The 16,212-nt window shown below is 31.6% G+C and overlaps 1 protein-coding gene across 1 annotated transcript; it reads left to right on the forward strand.

Annotated features, from left to right (window-relative positions):
• The first annotated feature begins 5,874 nt into the window (after window positions 1–5,874).
• LOC145270257 (uncharacterized) lies at window positions 5,875–6,207 on the forward strand. The gene has a single exon (XM_080125898.1). The coding sequence runs from the start codon at window positions 5,875–5,877 to the stop codon at window positions 6,205–6,207; it is 333 nt and encodes a 110-aa protein (XP_079982024.1).
• The last annotated feature ends 10,005 nt before the right edge of the window (window positions 6,208–16,212 follow it).

The following is a 16,212-nucleotide window of genomic DNA, read 5'->3' on the forward strand; positions in this document are numbered from 1 at the left end:
ACTGTACACATAGATTCGAAAAAGTTGTCAAAAAACAAATATAGAACAAATAAATGTTATCAAAGGCAAGATAAGTTACTTTTCTACCTAACTGGATATATTTTTTTGTGTTTTTATTCAATGTAACATGTTTATTCAGCTCGAAAAACATGCAGTGCTTACCGATATGTATTGGAAAATTCAAAATGACAGCCGACTCTCTCTCGGAGAGGGTACGTTTGGGAAAAGGTATTATAAATAATAAACTAGACAAAATACTGTTAGAAAACAACCGAATACATGTCAACTTATGTCACGGTAACATATATTGAGCGAATTTCTAACAGTATTTTGTCTAGTTTATTATTTATAATACCTTTTCCCAAACGTACCCTCTCCGAGAGAGAGTCGGCTGCCATTTTGAATTTTCCAATACATCGGTAAACACTGCATGTTTTTCTAGCTGAATAAACATGTTACATTGAATAAAAACACAAAGAATATATCCAGTTAGGTAGAAAAGTAACTTATCTTGCCTTTGATAACATTTATTTGTTCTATATTTGTTTTTTGACAACTTTTTCGAATCTATGTGTACAGTAATACAAACCCGAAATGCTTCAAGCAGTTGGTATTTTTCCCTTATTACATTAAAAATAATAAACGATATTAATAATATGGGCGCTTTTTTAATACAAGGTCATTGTGCAGAGGAAGACAACTCCATTTCACTAAGAAATTCGTTCATGTTTTTCATCTCATAATTTGGGACGCTACTACTAAGGATATTTTTTATTAAAACAAAACATAAAACAAAAGCTGCAACGATTTTCTTTATCTTTGACACGGTAAGTTTGGGAAAAGGAGTTAAAATAAAAAAAATAAAAGACTAGAAAAAATTCTGTTAAAAACCCACCGAATATATGTCAGCCTATGTCACGGGAACATATATTGAGTGAGTTTCCAACAGTATTTCGCATAGTTTTTTTTTTTTTAATTTTTATCTCCTTTTCCCAAACCTACCGTGTCAACGAGAGAGTCAGGTGCCATCTTTAACTTTCCAATACATCAGTAAACACGGTGTTGAAATTTTAAATAGAGAAATCATTTTTATTTATTTTTTATTTATACACATTAAACATCTCGGCATTTGGGTCAAGCAACGCATTCCTTGACCGGCAGGTCACTTCCATCATCAGCAGCATAGGTATAGTTCACTCTCTAGCAGCCGGCTCCACTCCTACCCTCTGGGGGGGGGAGGATTTTGCCCATTTTCGTCAGTTTGAACCTAGCCGCACAAAGGGTCTTGACGTGAAAATTGATTTTCCTAATTTCTCTCCTTTTAGAGAAAAACGTTTGTTTAGAACCCCATTCGGTGGTACTAAACTGTTAACGTTATTTTATTCTCAGTCATTATAAGGCAACAAGGTCTTACGACTGGAAGATTAATACCTGTTATTAAAAGACAAACGAGTCTTACAACTGCTAAATTATTATTCTCAAAAGATTAACGAAGGAAACAGCCGTGTGTTGTGGAGTTCTTTTCTAAGAAGAACAAAAATTGATTTCACTATCGCCCCTAGAAAGAAAAGCCCCTCTTTGAAATATTATTTAACCAAAGTTTCCTTCAGAAAGGAACTCTTCCATAATACAAGAATTTACCCCGTATTTGTATACATAAAGCCTACCAAAGCGGCTTTAACGGCCTTCTGTTTCTCTCCTTTAAATTAAAAGGCATCTGAGCTTTCACAAAAATACTTCTTTCTCCGATTTTACGTCAAACAAACGTTTTGTTTCTCCTTTCGGAAAAGAAGAAAAAGAACATTTTGTCAGAGACAGACTTAACATTTCGATAAAAGGACTGAATTCAAAACAAGGGCTGTTTCCGTTTTTTATATGTTCTTTTCTTTCAGCCTTTCTTTAAGTAAGGATTGACGTTTTCTTTGTATTTTTCATATGTAATTTTAAATGTTTCTTAAGGGTTTTTTTAACTCCAGCCTTGGGAAATAAAGGCAATCGATATTTTTTTTTGCTTTAATAAACTTGGATCATTTTAAACTTATTCGGGTCTGTATTTTTTTTGCTCATTTTCACTAGTTACTCTTTTCCGAGAAATTTGCCCTAAATGCTTTTTCCCCCTTTTTTATTTCCTTGAAAAACGGATTTTGGTGACGAACCCAAAATTCCGTTAACTGTATGTTTTTCGAGCTGAATAAACAGGTTACATTACATAAAACACTAAGAACATATCCAGTTAGGTAGAAAAGTTACTTATCTTGCCTTTGATAACATTTATTTGTTATATATTTTTGGCGACTTTTCTTGAAAGTCCGATAACTCTTGTATCTCTATTTCGTCTCTTTCCCTGTACATATCCCATAATCCCTTCTTTTTTCTTCCCCTTAATAAAGAGTTATTCTCATCAGTTAACACGTGTGTCTATTTTCCTCCTTTGAATTGCTGTTCATTTTTATCTCTATTCCACTAAAATGCACCACTCAACATGTTATGGACCCAAAAGAGATAATGGAAACAGATGGAGCAGATTATCTTTCGACGGAGATGAAGCCAAATACGAAAGTTGGGAAGTAAAATTCTTAGGCCATTTACGTACGCTCGGTTTAAAAGACGCCATCTTAGGCGTAAACTCTACAAATGAACACGACGATGAAAGAAATGAGGAAGCGAATGCCGAACTGGTACAGTTTCTAAACGATAAAAGCTTATCCCTGATAATGAGAGAAGATGCAGACAATGTAAGAAAAGCTCTAAAAATATTACGCGAACATTACGCAGGAAAAGGGAAGCCTAGAGTCATTTCTTTATACACCCAACTAACGTATCCCAAAAAGAATAGCGACGAATGTGTCACGGACAACGTTATAAGGTCAGAAACCGTTCTAACAGCCCTCAGAACTACCGGACAGACAGTGGACGATGCTTTAATCATCGGGATGATATTAAAGGGATTACCTAGCCAGTTCGACCCATTTTCTATATATGTGAGTCACAGCAACAAAGAACTAACGTTCTCGCTCTTCACAGCTTTGAAGAGACTCTGAAGCAAAACAACGAGTCTAGCAGCGACGACGTGATGAAACTAACTTCCTCCTTTTCGAGAACTGCTGTAAGTAACAACGACCGCGACGAGCGAGACATTACATGCTACATGTGCGGCGGGAAAGGGCATATATCTACAGACTGTGCCAACAACAAACGAAAAATGTGGTGCAACTACTGTAAAGCCACCACTCATAAAAGAGAGTTTTGCCGCTACAAACATACGGACACTATGAAAAAAGCAGCGGACATTGAAGAAGAATATACGTTCACATTCAAAATGGAGGACTACCACGTGCGGAAGACGACGTCACCCACGGGTTTGTTTGTTGACGCTGGTGCCACTTCTCACATCCTTAGAGATGAGAAGAAATTAAAAAATTTCGACCAAACATTCCAGCCAGAAAACCACTACATGGAGTTAGCGGACGGAACAAAAACCAGCGGCGTTGCATTAAAAAGAGGAGACGCAGAAATACACTTAGTAGACGAAAATGGGAGCTGCGTCACAGTTACTTTTAAAATGGCGTTATTGATACCTTCCTACCCACAAGACATTTTCTCCGTAAAAACTGCTACTAAAAACGGAGCAACAGTCATTTTTAAAGAAAATAAAAATGAACTCATACATAAAAACGGCAAAAGGTTCAAAAGACTGTACTATTTAACGAATACATAGAATGAAAGCACCGAAGACAGCTGCCATCAATGCTATGGCGTCGAAACGTGGCATAAAATACTCGGCCACTGTAACTATGACGACGTAACGAAACTACCCGCTGTAGTTCGTGGGATGAAAATAAAACCAAAAAACGCAAACAATAGAAATTGCAATATTTGCATTCAAGGAAAATTCCCCCAAAGCAGAAACAAACACCCGGACGAACGGGCAAACAGCATACTACATCTATTTCACTCGGACTTAGCAGGCCCTATAAACCCGGCAGACTTAAACGGAAATCAATACGCTGTCTCGTTCACCGATGATACCTCCGGTGCTGTATTTGTGTATTTTATTAAAAATAAAAGCTACCCCACACTCGCCGCCGAAAAATTCATTGCGGATATCTCACCCTACGGCGAAATAAAAATACTGAGGACAGATAACGGCCAGAATTTAAGTCGAACGATTTCCAGAAATTAGTCCGAAAAAACAAAATTAAACATGCGACCGCAGCACCGTACTCACCTCACCAGAATGGAACAGCCGAAATATATTGGCGGACACTGTTCGAAATGGCGAGATGCATGATCATAGAGAATGGATTACCCAAAACTCTGTGGACCTATGCTGTCATGACATCTGCAGGTATACGAAACAGGTGTTTCAACAACCGCCTGAAACAAACTCTATATTACGAAATAACCGGGAAGAAACCCGACCTCTCGGAAATGCACATCTTCGGTTCGGTGTGCTACACCTACTCCAACACAAGAGGGAAACTGAACCCAAAATGTCAGAGAGGGATATTTATCGGATACGAAAGAAACAACCCAGCATACCTAATCTACCACCCTAAAAGTGGGAAAGTGTATAAACAAAGACAAGTAAAATTCATCAACAATTCTGACGTACAACAAAACCAAACTTCTCCAACAAGCAATAATGACGAGGACTTCTTCCAAAGAGATTTGACAAAAAATCTAAAACCGAAAGAAGACCGAGAACAGTCTAGTGTTGATGAACCACTCAATATCATAGAAGAAAGCAGTTATACACGGAGGTACCCAGAGCGGGATCACAAGATGCCCAGCTACTTAGAGGACTATGTAACGACAGTTCAAGACGAGAGTGGTCACACACTTGTCAATCTCGACTACTGCTACAAAGTCGCACATGGTGTACCACACAGCTATAAAGCAGCTACCACCTCCCCAGTGGCACACCATTGGATCAAAGCAATGCAGGATGAAATCAATTCCCTGAAAGAAAACGACGTGTACAAGCTGACACTTCTACCCAAAGGCAAAACAACAATCAGCGGTAGATGGGTATACAAAATTAAAGAAAACCCTGACGGATCCCCGAAATACAAAGCAAGATTTGTTGCAAAGGGTTACAACCAAACCAAGGGGGTAGATTTTACAGAGACTTTCTCCCCAACAGCTGACATCACATCAATCCGCATACTAATGTAAGTAACTATCCAATACGATCTCATCGTACACCAAATGGACGTCAAAACGGCGTACCTTCATGCCCCAATTGACCACGAGATTTACATGGAGCAACTAGAGGGATTTGAAGCGAGATGGAAAATGGGCAAGAAACCAGTCTGTATGTTAAACAAATCCCTATATGGACTGAAACAATCGGGCAGAAATTGAAATCAAACCCTGCACGAGAATAGAGTGAATCATTGTGTCTACATGCTACACAACAGCAAGGAACGAATCACCATCATCTCATGGGTCGACGATTTAATTATCGCAGCCAATAATAATGATTCGCTCAACACTACCAAGCAGATGTTGATGTCCGAATTTCAGATAAAGAACCTTGGAAAACTCCGGCATAACTCAAAGTCCTATACTGATGAGCCAGGAATGGTACGCCACAAAAATACTGGAAAGGTTCGATATGACCAACTGCAAACCCAGGACAACTCCATGTGAACGAAAGTGTGATCTAACCAAAAATGACTCTGACCTCATCGACCCCAGAAAGTACCCTGAAGTTGTCGGCAGCTTAATCTATCTGATGATCTGTACCAGACCAGATATAAGCTATATCGTCGGCAAGTTGTCCCAACACTTATCAAAACTGCATGAGCAGCACTGGACAGCAGCCAAACATGTACTGAGGTACATAAAAGGTACTATGCAACACCAACTATGCTATACAAAATCAAACGATCAATCCAGTCATTCGCGTACAGCGATGCCGATTGGGCATCAAACCAATACGACAGACACAGTATATCTGGATACTGTTTCAGCTTAACAAAAGGCGGTCCACTCATTTCTTGGGAGTCGAAAAGACAACCCACGGTAGCGTTTTCCACATGCGAAGCCGAATATGTGGCATTAGCAAAAACAACCCAAGAAGGTATGTACCTCACACAATTACTAAAAGAAATGGACTGGTACAAGGAATACACACCCATTAAAATATTCGAGGACCGTCAAAGTGCTATAACACTTTCTAGAGACCCAGTACATCGATAGCAGTGTCAGAAATTTCGTGAAAACTATTGAATAATTCCACCCACCATCTTTCGAAGCTTATAACTCCTCGAAAAATGTCATTCAACCCCTAATTTTTTTCAATTAAAGGAGCAAGGACCAAGGTTTCATAAAAAAAAAACATAAAAACAAACAACGTGTTTTTCTTAAAAGGTTTTAAACTTCGGACTTTACAGGTAAATTTCTAAAAAAACACTACTTTTTTGTTTTTAAATTTGAATATATTATTTATTGATCTTTATCTTCAATTTGTGATATATAAAACTTTGGTACATAAATTAATTATTTACTTTTTAATAGATACTTGCAAATGGGGGGGGGAGCGTGAATTAAAAAACGTTTGTCTAAAATATTACATTCGAGTTATTGGAAAGAGCATAAAATTTCACATTGACCCTGAAAATATTGTAAAAATACAATCAATAGAAAAATTTTGATAGATTTTTAAAGTTTAAAAATTGAACAATACTGAACTTGTAAAATTCAATTAATTTCATTACTGTTTTTTTTTTTTTTTTTCAAATATTTCTATTACTTTTTATATAACTTTAATAGTTTATTTTGGAAGTATAATCTATGGAGAAAATAAACAACCCACGTTTAAAAGAGAAATTACGAGTTTTTTTAATATTTTATTTGCAGTTTCGTGTTAGGGGTGTCAAAAATTCCTACAAAAATTCTGATACACCCAGTGCATCGACAAAGATGCAAACACACAGACATAAAATATCATTTCATCAGGTACGCTTTGAACAACGGCAACATAAAAACTATTGCACCACAACAGACATGCTCGCAGACATCATGACCGACCCCCTAACCCGAGCAAAACTAGAAAAATTCAAACCAGTTTTATTCGGAATTTAAATTCGTCTTTTTGCCGGTATGATGCTCTTATATATACGCATATTCTTTTTTTATAAAGACAAAAAAAAAAAATAATAATAATATGCTCACACTCCAAGAGCAAGCGGGGGTGTTGAAAGTCCGATAATTCCCGTGTCTCTATTACCTCCCTTTCCCTGTACATATCCCATAATCCATATAATCTATAATGTTGGGAGTTATGTCCCTTTCATTGCTTAATCTTTATTTTTTTTATTATTCTTTAAAGAAATTCACATAAAAATGTAAGCATTGACAGATATAATGTAATTTTGATAGGAACACGGTTTTCACACGAGAAACCAAATAAGTATTACACCGTGTTATTCATTGTTTTTAACAGTTTATTTTATTTTTTTATTTTTTTTTTAAAGTAACGTTTATGTTTTATATTCGATTCGTTTATATTGTGATTTTTTTTGGGTGGGGGGTATTAAGAATGGGCAAATAATTTTAACTTGACAGGAAAACAAATCGACACATTTATCTACAGAAAAGACATTTTTTACACAAGGAACAAAATAATGATTACACCGTGTTATGATGGCCTAAATTCATTATTCTTTAGCAGCTGATTTTTTTCTGGTGTTATCTCAGTCTTTAGGTCTAATAATGTGTTTTATATAAAAATAAGTAGTTTTTATAATTCTTTTGACTGTCAAATAATTTACGTCGCTAAACTAAACATTTACCTCGCAATCTTTTATAATAAAATTATATGGATTATTAGGACAACTGTTTGAAATGTTTTTAAAACGTTCCAGCTCGCGTGTGTGAGGGACTGAGGGGTGAGGGGGTGTGAAAAAAAATTGCCGCAGCCTTTTTTTTTCCAATGTTTTTACCTAAGGAAAATACCGTTGGTTCGTTAGATTTTTCTTAGTCGCATAAAGACTACCTTTTATAATACTAATGTTATTAATTTTCTTACATTAAAAAAATCGTGTCAGCATTTTTATTTATATATTGATTTAAAAAAATATATATATTGCTAAAAGCGAGTTGTCTCCCGCTACACAATGACTGATTGTAAAACTGCGCCCTAAACTTGATAAAAACACAGCTTTTTTACACAAGGAATAAAAAAAATGATTACACTGTGTTGGTTACGGTGTCATAAATTCATTGTTTTTTAGCAGTTGATTTTCTTTTTAAATAATTTCACGTTTAAATCGTGTTTTATATTTGATTCTTTTATATATATATATATATATATATATATATATATATATATATATATATATATATATATATATATATATATATATTAAGAATGGGCAAATAATTAAAACTTAACAGGAAAAAATTCGATACACTTTACTTAAGAACATAATCTTTTTTACATGAGGAACAAAATAATGATTACACCGTGTTACGATGAACTAAATTCGTTGTTTTTTAGCAGTTGATTTTCTCTTTAAATAATTTTACGTTTAAATCGTGTTTTTCATCTTTTAATTTTCATTCTTTTATATTTTCATATATTTTATTTCTTAATGAATTGGACACACAACATAAAAGTTGTATCAATTCACTAAAGAAATCCTACCAAACAAAACAAATTTTGTGTTTGGGAAGCAAAAGAAGAACCCCCCCCCCTTTTTTTTTGCCGTATTGAATTCCTTGAAAGGTAAGTTTTTTTGTGTTTTTTTTTTACACTTCAAGAAAAATTCCGTTCAATATGTTTTAAAATAATCTTAAAAATCGAATAAATTGTAATAAAAAAAAAAAGATTCCTCCATGCTTTACGTGAATAAAAAATATGAATCTCTAGGTGTATCAGAATTTTTGGGGAATTTTTGACACCCCTAACAGAAAACTGCGAATAAAATATAGAAAACTCGTAATTTCTCTGTCTAAAGTGGGTTATTTATTTTCTTTATAGAATATACTTCCAAAATAAACTATTTACGTTGTTTAAAAAATAATAGAAATATTATTTTTCATTTTTTAAAAAACAGTGTTTACAAAGTGCGTGCGTGCGCTCAGGCAGCCATTTTGTTACGTAATGAAATCAATTGATTTTTACGAGATGAATATTTTTCAATTTTTAAACTTTAAAAATCTATCAAAATTTTCCTATTGGTTCAATTTTTACGTTTTTTTCAGGGTGAATGTAAAATTTTATGCTCTTTCCGATAAACTGAATAGAATATTTTAGACAAACGTTGTTTTATAAATTCACCCCCCCATTTTGAAATGTCTATGAGAATTTTAATAATTAATTTTTGTGCACACGTTTTATATATCACAAATTGAAGATAAAACATCAATAAATAAAATACTCAAATTTAAAACAAAAAAATAATACTTATCTGTAAATTTACCGGTAAAGTCCAAAATGTAAATCCTTCTTTTTTCGATAACCACGTGTTTTTTGTTGTTGTTTTTTTTTTTAAGTGGAAGCTTATTTTTTGTTTAGAATTTTCCAGTCAATATTTTTCGGTTTTTGTATATTTTTATATTTAATTCCTGGTTTCCTTTTTTTCGATATAAAAAAAAAGACGATACCGTATAATGCAGATTTATAGTATAATAAATAAGAAATTCAGGTATTTCTTTGAGATATTAAAAAAAAGAAAATACATTTCATATGCTCGTTAATCTGTAATCCGTGTAAATCCAAAAATAAAAGATCCCAGTTTTCATGTATGATAGCATAAACACGCCAACAGTAAAAAAAAGGACGATAAGTTATCTCCCTTTGGTATTTATAAGTCAGACAGAAAAACCATAAGCATTCTTTTAAACTGGTCGACACTGTCGCTGCTAACCCACGTTTATGTTCTGCGTTAAGAATTTCAGTCTCTGGTTTCTTTTTGCAATTATTACCAAATTTTATATATATATATATATATATATATATATATATATATATATATATATATATATATATATATATATATATATATATATATATCGGTATTTTCATTTATTATATATTGACTCCTGTCACGACTACGCAACTGTTTAGTGTTTCGTTTTATTTATATAGTTTTTTGCATACCTCAGACTTATTTACTTGTCTTTAAAGAATTTTATTGGAATAATGGTGAGTTTATTTTTTTTTTACCACACGTATTTTTTTACTTTCTGTAACTGATGAGCAAGTTGTATTTAAATTTTATTTTGACTTTTTTAAAAACTTTTTTTGAGTAAAAAACATTAATTTTTCAGGTAATTTCTACACTTTATCGCCGAAACATTTTCGGCGATAAAGTAAAAGTTACTACGTTTGTATTATTACTGTCTCTGTCTGTACACATAGATTAAAAAGAAAGTGGTCTAAAAACAAAAATATAGCAAATAAATGTTATCAAAGGCAAGATAAGTTACTTTTCTACCTAATTGGATAATATTTTAGTGTCTTTATTTAATGCAACAATGTTGCAAAACAATCCCACATGTTGCATTGCAACATGTGGGTTTGTTTTGCACGCATAAGCAGTATCAGAATTTTTGTAGGAATTTTTGACACCCCTAACACGAAACTGCAAATAAAATATAAAGAACTCGTAATTTCTCATTTAAAAGTGGGTTGTATATTTTCTTTATGGAATATACTTCCAAAATAAACTATTAAAGTAGTATAAAAAGTAATAGAAATATTATTTTTTTTCTTTTTTTAAAAAACAGTAATGAAATTAATTGAATATTACGAGTTCAGTATTTTCAATTTTTAAACTTAAAAAACCTATCAAAGTTTTTCTATTGATTCTATTTTTACGATATTTTCAGGATCAATGTGAAATTTTATGCTCTTTCCAATAAACTGAATACAATATTTTAGACAAACGTCTTTTTTAATTCACGCCCCCCCCATTTTCAAGTGTCTATTAAAAAGTAAATAATTAATTTACTCAAAGTTTTATGTATCATTGAAGAGAAAAGATCAATAAATAATATATTCAAATTAAAAACAAAAAAAGTACAGTTTTTTTGCTTCTTGCTCTTTAATTGAAAAAAATTAGGGTTTGAATTACATTTTTTTAGTTATATCCGTTTTCAGCGCCCCCGAAAACCTTTAAAAGTGGAAAATTTGGAGGAATATAATCCCATATCGAGATTACTAACGTTTCTGAATTAGTGTTTTTTTTACACTTATAGGCTTCCGTAGATAACAAAGTGAGAATCTTAACATCCGGTTTCTTTAAACTTTCTTTAAAGACCCGATTTATCGTGACATGTGGTGGAAAAATCCTTCCATTTAAAAAATACATGGATTATAACACATAAATATGAATAAATTCTCATACAAGAAGATTAAAAGAAAGCATATCTTAGTCATGTGGAACAGGTAAGTGATGTTTTGCCAGTTAAATAAATATCGTAAGATTAAACTAGTGTTTTGTTCGACATTCCGTGAAATGTTAAGTGAAGAAATCCAAGGAAAAATAAATAAAATTGTTTATTTCTCTATTAAAGCTTTTATGATATTAAAATTTGGTCTTTGCTCGCTTTATTGAAATAAAATTTACGGGTTTAAATTACATTTTCATATTGTTATAATCTGATAGACGGATAGTTGTCTATTCAAACAAATGTTTGTTATGGCGACTTGGCTGAAAATTCTGATACACCTAATGAATCTCCGATTAAAAAAAAATCATAAAATATTATTCAATCTTACATTTAGATTTTTGTCAAAAATGTGTTTATTTAAGTAAAACTTGTGTGATTTCTGATAAAAATAATGTTTATTATAATGACGACAATTGCCCTCGAAGTTGGTCGAATTGTTAGACAATTGAACACTAAATAAAGGCACGTGCAAAATGTATAGATGATGCTTAAAATGTATAAACAAGTTTACCTTTACCTTTACTTAAGAAATTCACTGCAATTCAGAAAAATTAATGATTTTTTTTTAGTATTTATCAAATAATGATCACGGAATGTAATTGACCCATGATTTCTATTTGAATATCTGTGAAAATTCACGCCAAATCAGGAAATTTACCATTTTTTATCAATTTTTTTAGTATTTATCAAATAATGATCACTAAATATGAGGAACCCGTGTTATATATATATATATATATATATATATATATATATATATATATATATATACATTCTTTTTTTAATTTTCGATTACTTTTATTGTTTCATAGATACGTGCAAAATGATTTTTTTTAAATTTTCGATTATTTTTTATTGTGTTTGATGTGTACGTGCAAAATGAATAACTGATGCTACATATTTATAAACATTTTGACCCCTCTCTTAACTTAAAAACTTACCAAAATTCAGAAAATTAAACAATTTTATGAAATTATCAGTATTTATCAAATAAAGATCACGGAATATATTGAACCCCTTATTTTTTTAAATCCTAGTAGAAAATGTTTTTATTATTTTTCTTAACAAAAACACCTTTTCTATTGTTATCGGTAGTAAATAAAAAAGAATTTATTTTTGCTTTTTTTTGAAAACCAAGCAGCGTAAATTGTACAATACTTTTTTCAGCAACACTTTGTAAAAAGTCCCTACACTCCATAATAACGAAATCGATATAACGCAAAGAAAAATGTATGTGAAACTAATTGTGTTATCATTGAATGAATCATTGTTTATTTAATGTTTTCACACAAAGAAAATATAATTAAAAAAATATTTTCTCGTTTTTAACGTTATATATATATATATATATATATATATATATATATATATATATATATATATATATATATATATATATATATAGCTTAATGTAAAAGGAAAAGGGAAAGATCAATTCCACATTCCTATCCTATTATATATATATATATATATATATATACTATATACATATATATATTATTTATAACCATAACACAAAAAGATGGAGGAAGTGAGGAGGCATGGCTTTGGAAAACTTTTTACCCAAATTCGATGTTCGGCATGTTAAAAATATACCTCTTGTTGTAAAAACCTAAAGGATAAACATCGTGAGAAGACGATGGGGACAGGATATTTTTTATGGAAACATAAATCGTAAAATTGCGTACTCATCAATGAAACAGCTGTAATGGAAAAAATCCAGGAAATAAACGAAGGTTGTAAAAAGAAAACGCCAGTCTTTGAATTTTCAACAAAATTTTACACTGTATATGCTCTGCACCTATTAAATAGATACATCGAGCTTAACTCAAAATTAACGGTGACTGGTTTTAAAATAACAATCTAGACCCGTTAAACGAAAACGGTATACATTGAAAGTAACGATATTTCAAAAACAAACCTTAAAAAAATATATGAGAGCAAATAGTTAATAAAACATGTTACAAAACACTTTGAAAAAGAGTTAAAAACATATATAATCTGAAAGTGTTTTTAACATGTTTTATTAACTATTTGCTCTTATTATAAGCACTATCTCCTATTTGGTTTTATTGAACTTTTACATCTTGCTGAAATTACTTTATAAATATTAATTCTTTAATATTTATAATATACTTTAGTTTTACCATCTTGGATCATTTTGGTAAATTGAATTGTAATTTTATATATATATATATATATATATATATATATATATATATATATATATATATATATATATAAAATAAAAATTACAATAAGTTTACCAAGGTAATCAAAATGGTAAACTTAAAATATATTATAAATATTAAAGAGTTAATATTTACAAGTAAAGTAATCTCAACCAGATGTAAAATCTCAATAAAACAGAAAAGGAAATAGAGCTTATAATATGAACAAATGATTAATAAAACATGTTAAAAGACATCTTGAAAAAGATCCATTCATGTGAATTCTTTTTATCATTTTTCTTTTACATCCTATTCCCCTTACCCCACCCTTTTTTAACCAAGTAAGATATGTGACTTACTTGTAGTTTCATTAAATACTTTTATATGCAAAATCCGACCCTGCATTTTGCTAATTCCTGCTCTGTGATGAGAAGGAGAGTATTTCTTCGAAACTCCGCGGATTAAGGACTATCCCCTTATCTTGTGCTTACTTTTGTAAAATTAAATATGTTTTTAACTCTTTCTCAAGATGTCTTTAAACATGTTTTATTAATCATTTGTTCATATATATATATATATATATATATATATATATATATATATATATATATATATATATGTTCCGTGCATGAATGAACGTGTAATCTACAGCTTAACATAAGTTTTATATAATTTTGAAAAACTTTCGTTTGCTACTGTAATCGAGATCACTTTTTCTATAAAGTTGATATAAAATGAGCACCTTTTTATTGGCCATCACCAATTAGAAAAACCTTAAAGTAGGAAAAATAATAGAAAATATTTACTATCTAAGCCTGTGGAGTTTACACTCAAAAAATTAAAATCTATTTTTAACGCTTTGTTACATTAGAAGAGCTGTCCCCTTCTCATGTAAGTAAGAATGCAGACTAGATAAATGAAAATGAGATAAGGAAAAGGCTAGAATCGTACCCTGTAGGCAAGTGGATACTTGAAATCCTAGGAATGAAATCCATTGCTAATTCTTTTAGAAATAACTTAATATTATTCATGCCGGAAAAAGGCGATTGTCCATTCTTTTAGAATAACTGTATATTAAATATGTCAATTAAAAGAATGGACAATGCGAGTTAATAAATTAAAAATAGGTTAGATATTGAACAATTAAAATTGGAACTTCTTTTTTGGCCAAAAGTGTGTTTGGACGGACATATGTAGAAAAGATGATATACTCACGTTAGTTGACAGTAGGTCTCTGGCGTCATAAACAAAAGAATTTCTCAATATATTGAATTGGAGAGTTCGAAGTTAGGAAGTTGATTAGAGGATAATCAGAGAATATCACAATCACTGTCTCAGTGATAGAGTCGGGAGCGACTTAGTGGAGTTGATCCCCTTAGAAGTGGAGGGTAGAAGAGAAACCATGTAGCTATACAAGTTTGAATTCCTGATCATCAAATGGCAATCAGATGAATAAAGAAAATCACTATTAATATTTTGTAATTGTATTGTCTTTGTGTTTTCTTTAAAACCGAAAAGGTAAATGTGTGTTGTCCTCATCTTTAATTAACTTTGCATAACTCTCCCCTCAAGTAATGTGTGCCCCTCCTCTGTGTTAACAAGAACTGTGTAAATGTCCCAGCTCCCTTATAATAATATGAAGTCCCCAAGAATCGTCACAGTCGTCATCGTGTGTAGTCTATATAAATGTCTTTATCATCCTTGTTCTGTGTTCCTCTTTTAAGTCAGTTCCGAATATGTCCCCCTATGCATACAGTCGTCGTTGTGTGTGTAATAGATATAAATGTCATTATTATCCCCTGTTTTGAGTCTCTGTTATACATGTTTCGTTATAGATGTCTCCAATATGAACCCCCACAACACAACATTATTGATTTATCCTAGTCACGGCACCAAACATAATGACGCCATACCACCCTAGCCTGCATTTCATAAACCACATGCTAAATTATGAAAATTATGTACTAAGCCTGGTCAACTTGCACATTATTGCAATCGACGTATGGTAACTCCTTTGCAGGTGGCACAGTTTCTTTTACTATTCTGCAAAACGTAACTTTTAAAAATGCTTAAAACTTGTAATTCAACTTCAATATATTTCATAAGTTTATTAAGACATACGTTGTGAAACACAGGAGTTCTTATTTGCATAACTTCAATTGAATGGCGGGAACTACCAATTTTATGACGTCATACCATCTTATCTGAACTTCATAAGCCAAATGCTTATTGGATAGTGGCAGTTGAGAAATGAGAACTAAGCCTTGTCAGCCTGCATATAAAGTAACCTTATCGACATCAACAGGCAATTCTTCTCTGTATAATTTGTACAAACCGTAAAGAGGTGATTAACTACAATATAGATATTAAAGGTTTAATAATTACATCTTGAAATATGGCATTTAACTATCCACTGCTAATTTTATTACTTAATATCATCTAAATACTATATTAACGACATACAAAACTGACAAAGCATTAGGTGTAACAAACATGAAAACTCTCGACGAGTGAAATTTGCTATACAAACAATAAAGAGGATAATTATATACAATATGGATATTCAGGTTCGTTTAATAATTACATCTTGAAATGTGGCACTTAACTGTCCACTGTTAATTTTAATACTTAA

The sequence above is a fragment of the Euprymna scolopes genome, chromosome 46 (genome assembly GCF_053919585.1).
Source record: "Euprymna scolopes isolate OS-2025 chromosome 46, ASM5391958v1, whole genome shotgun sequence".
Classification (NCBI taxonomy): Eukaryota; Metazoa; Mollusca; class Cephalopoda; order Sepiida; family Sepiolidae; genus Euprymna; species Euprymna scolopes.

Coding starts and splice junctions, on each gene's coding strand:
- LOC145270257 (XM_080125898.1), top strand. CDS start 5,875: ATGCTATACAAAATCAAACGATCAATCCAGTCATTCGCGTACAGCGAT.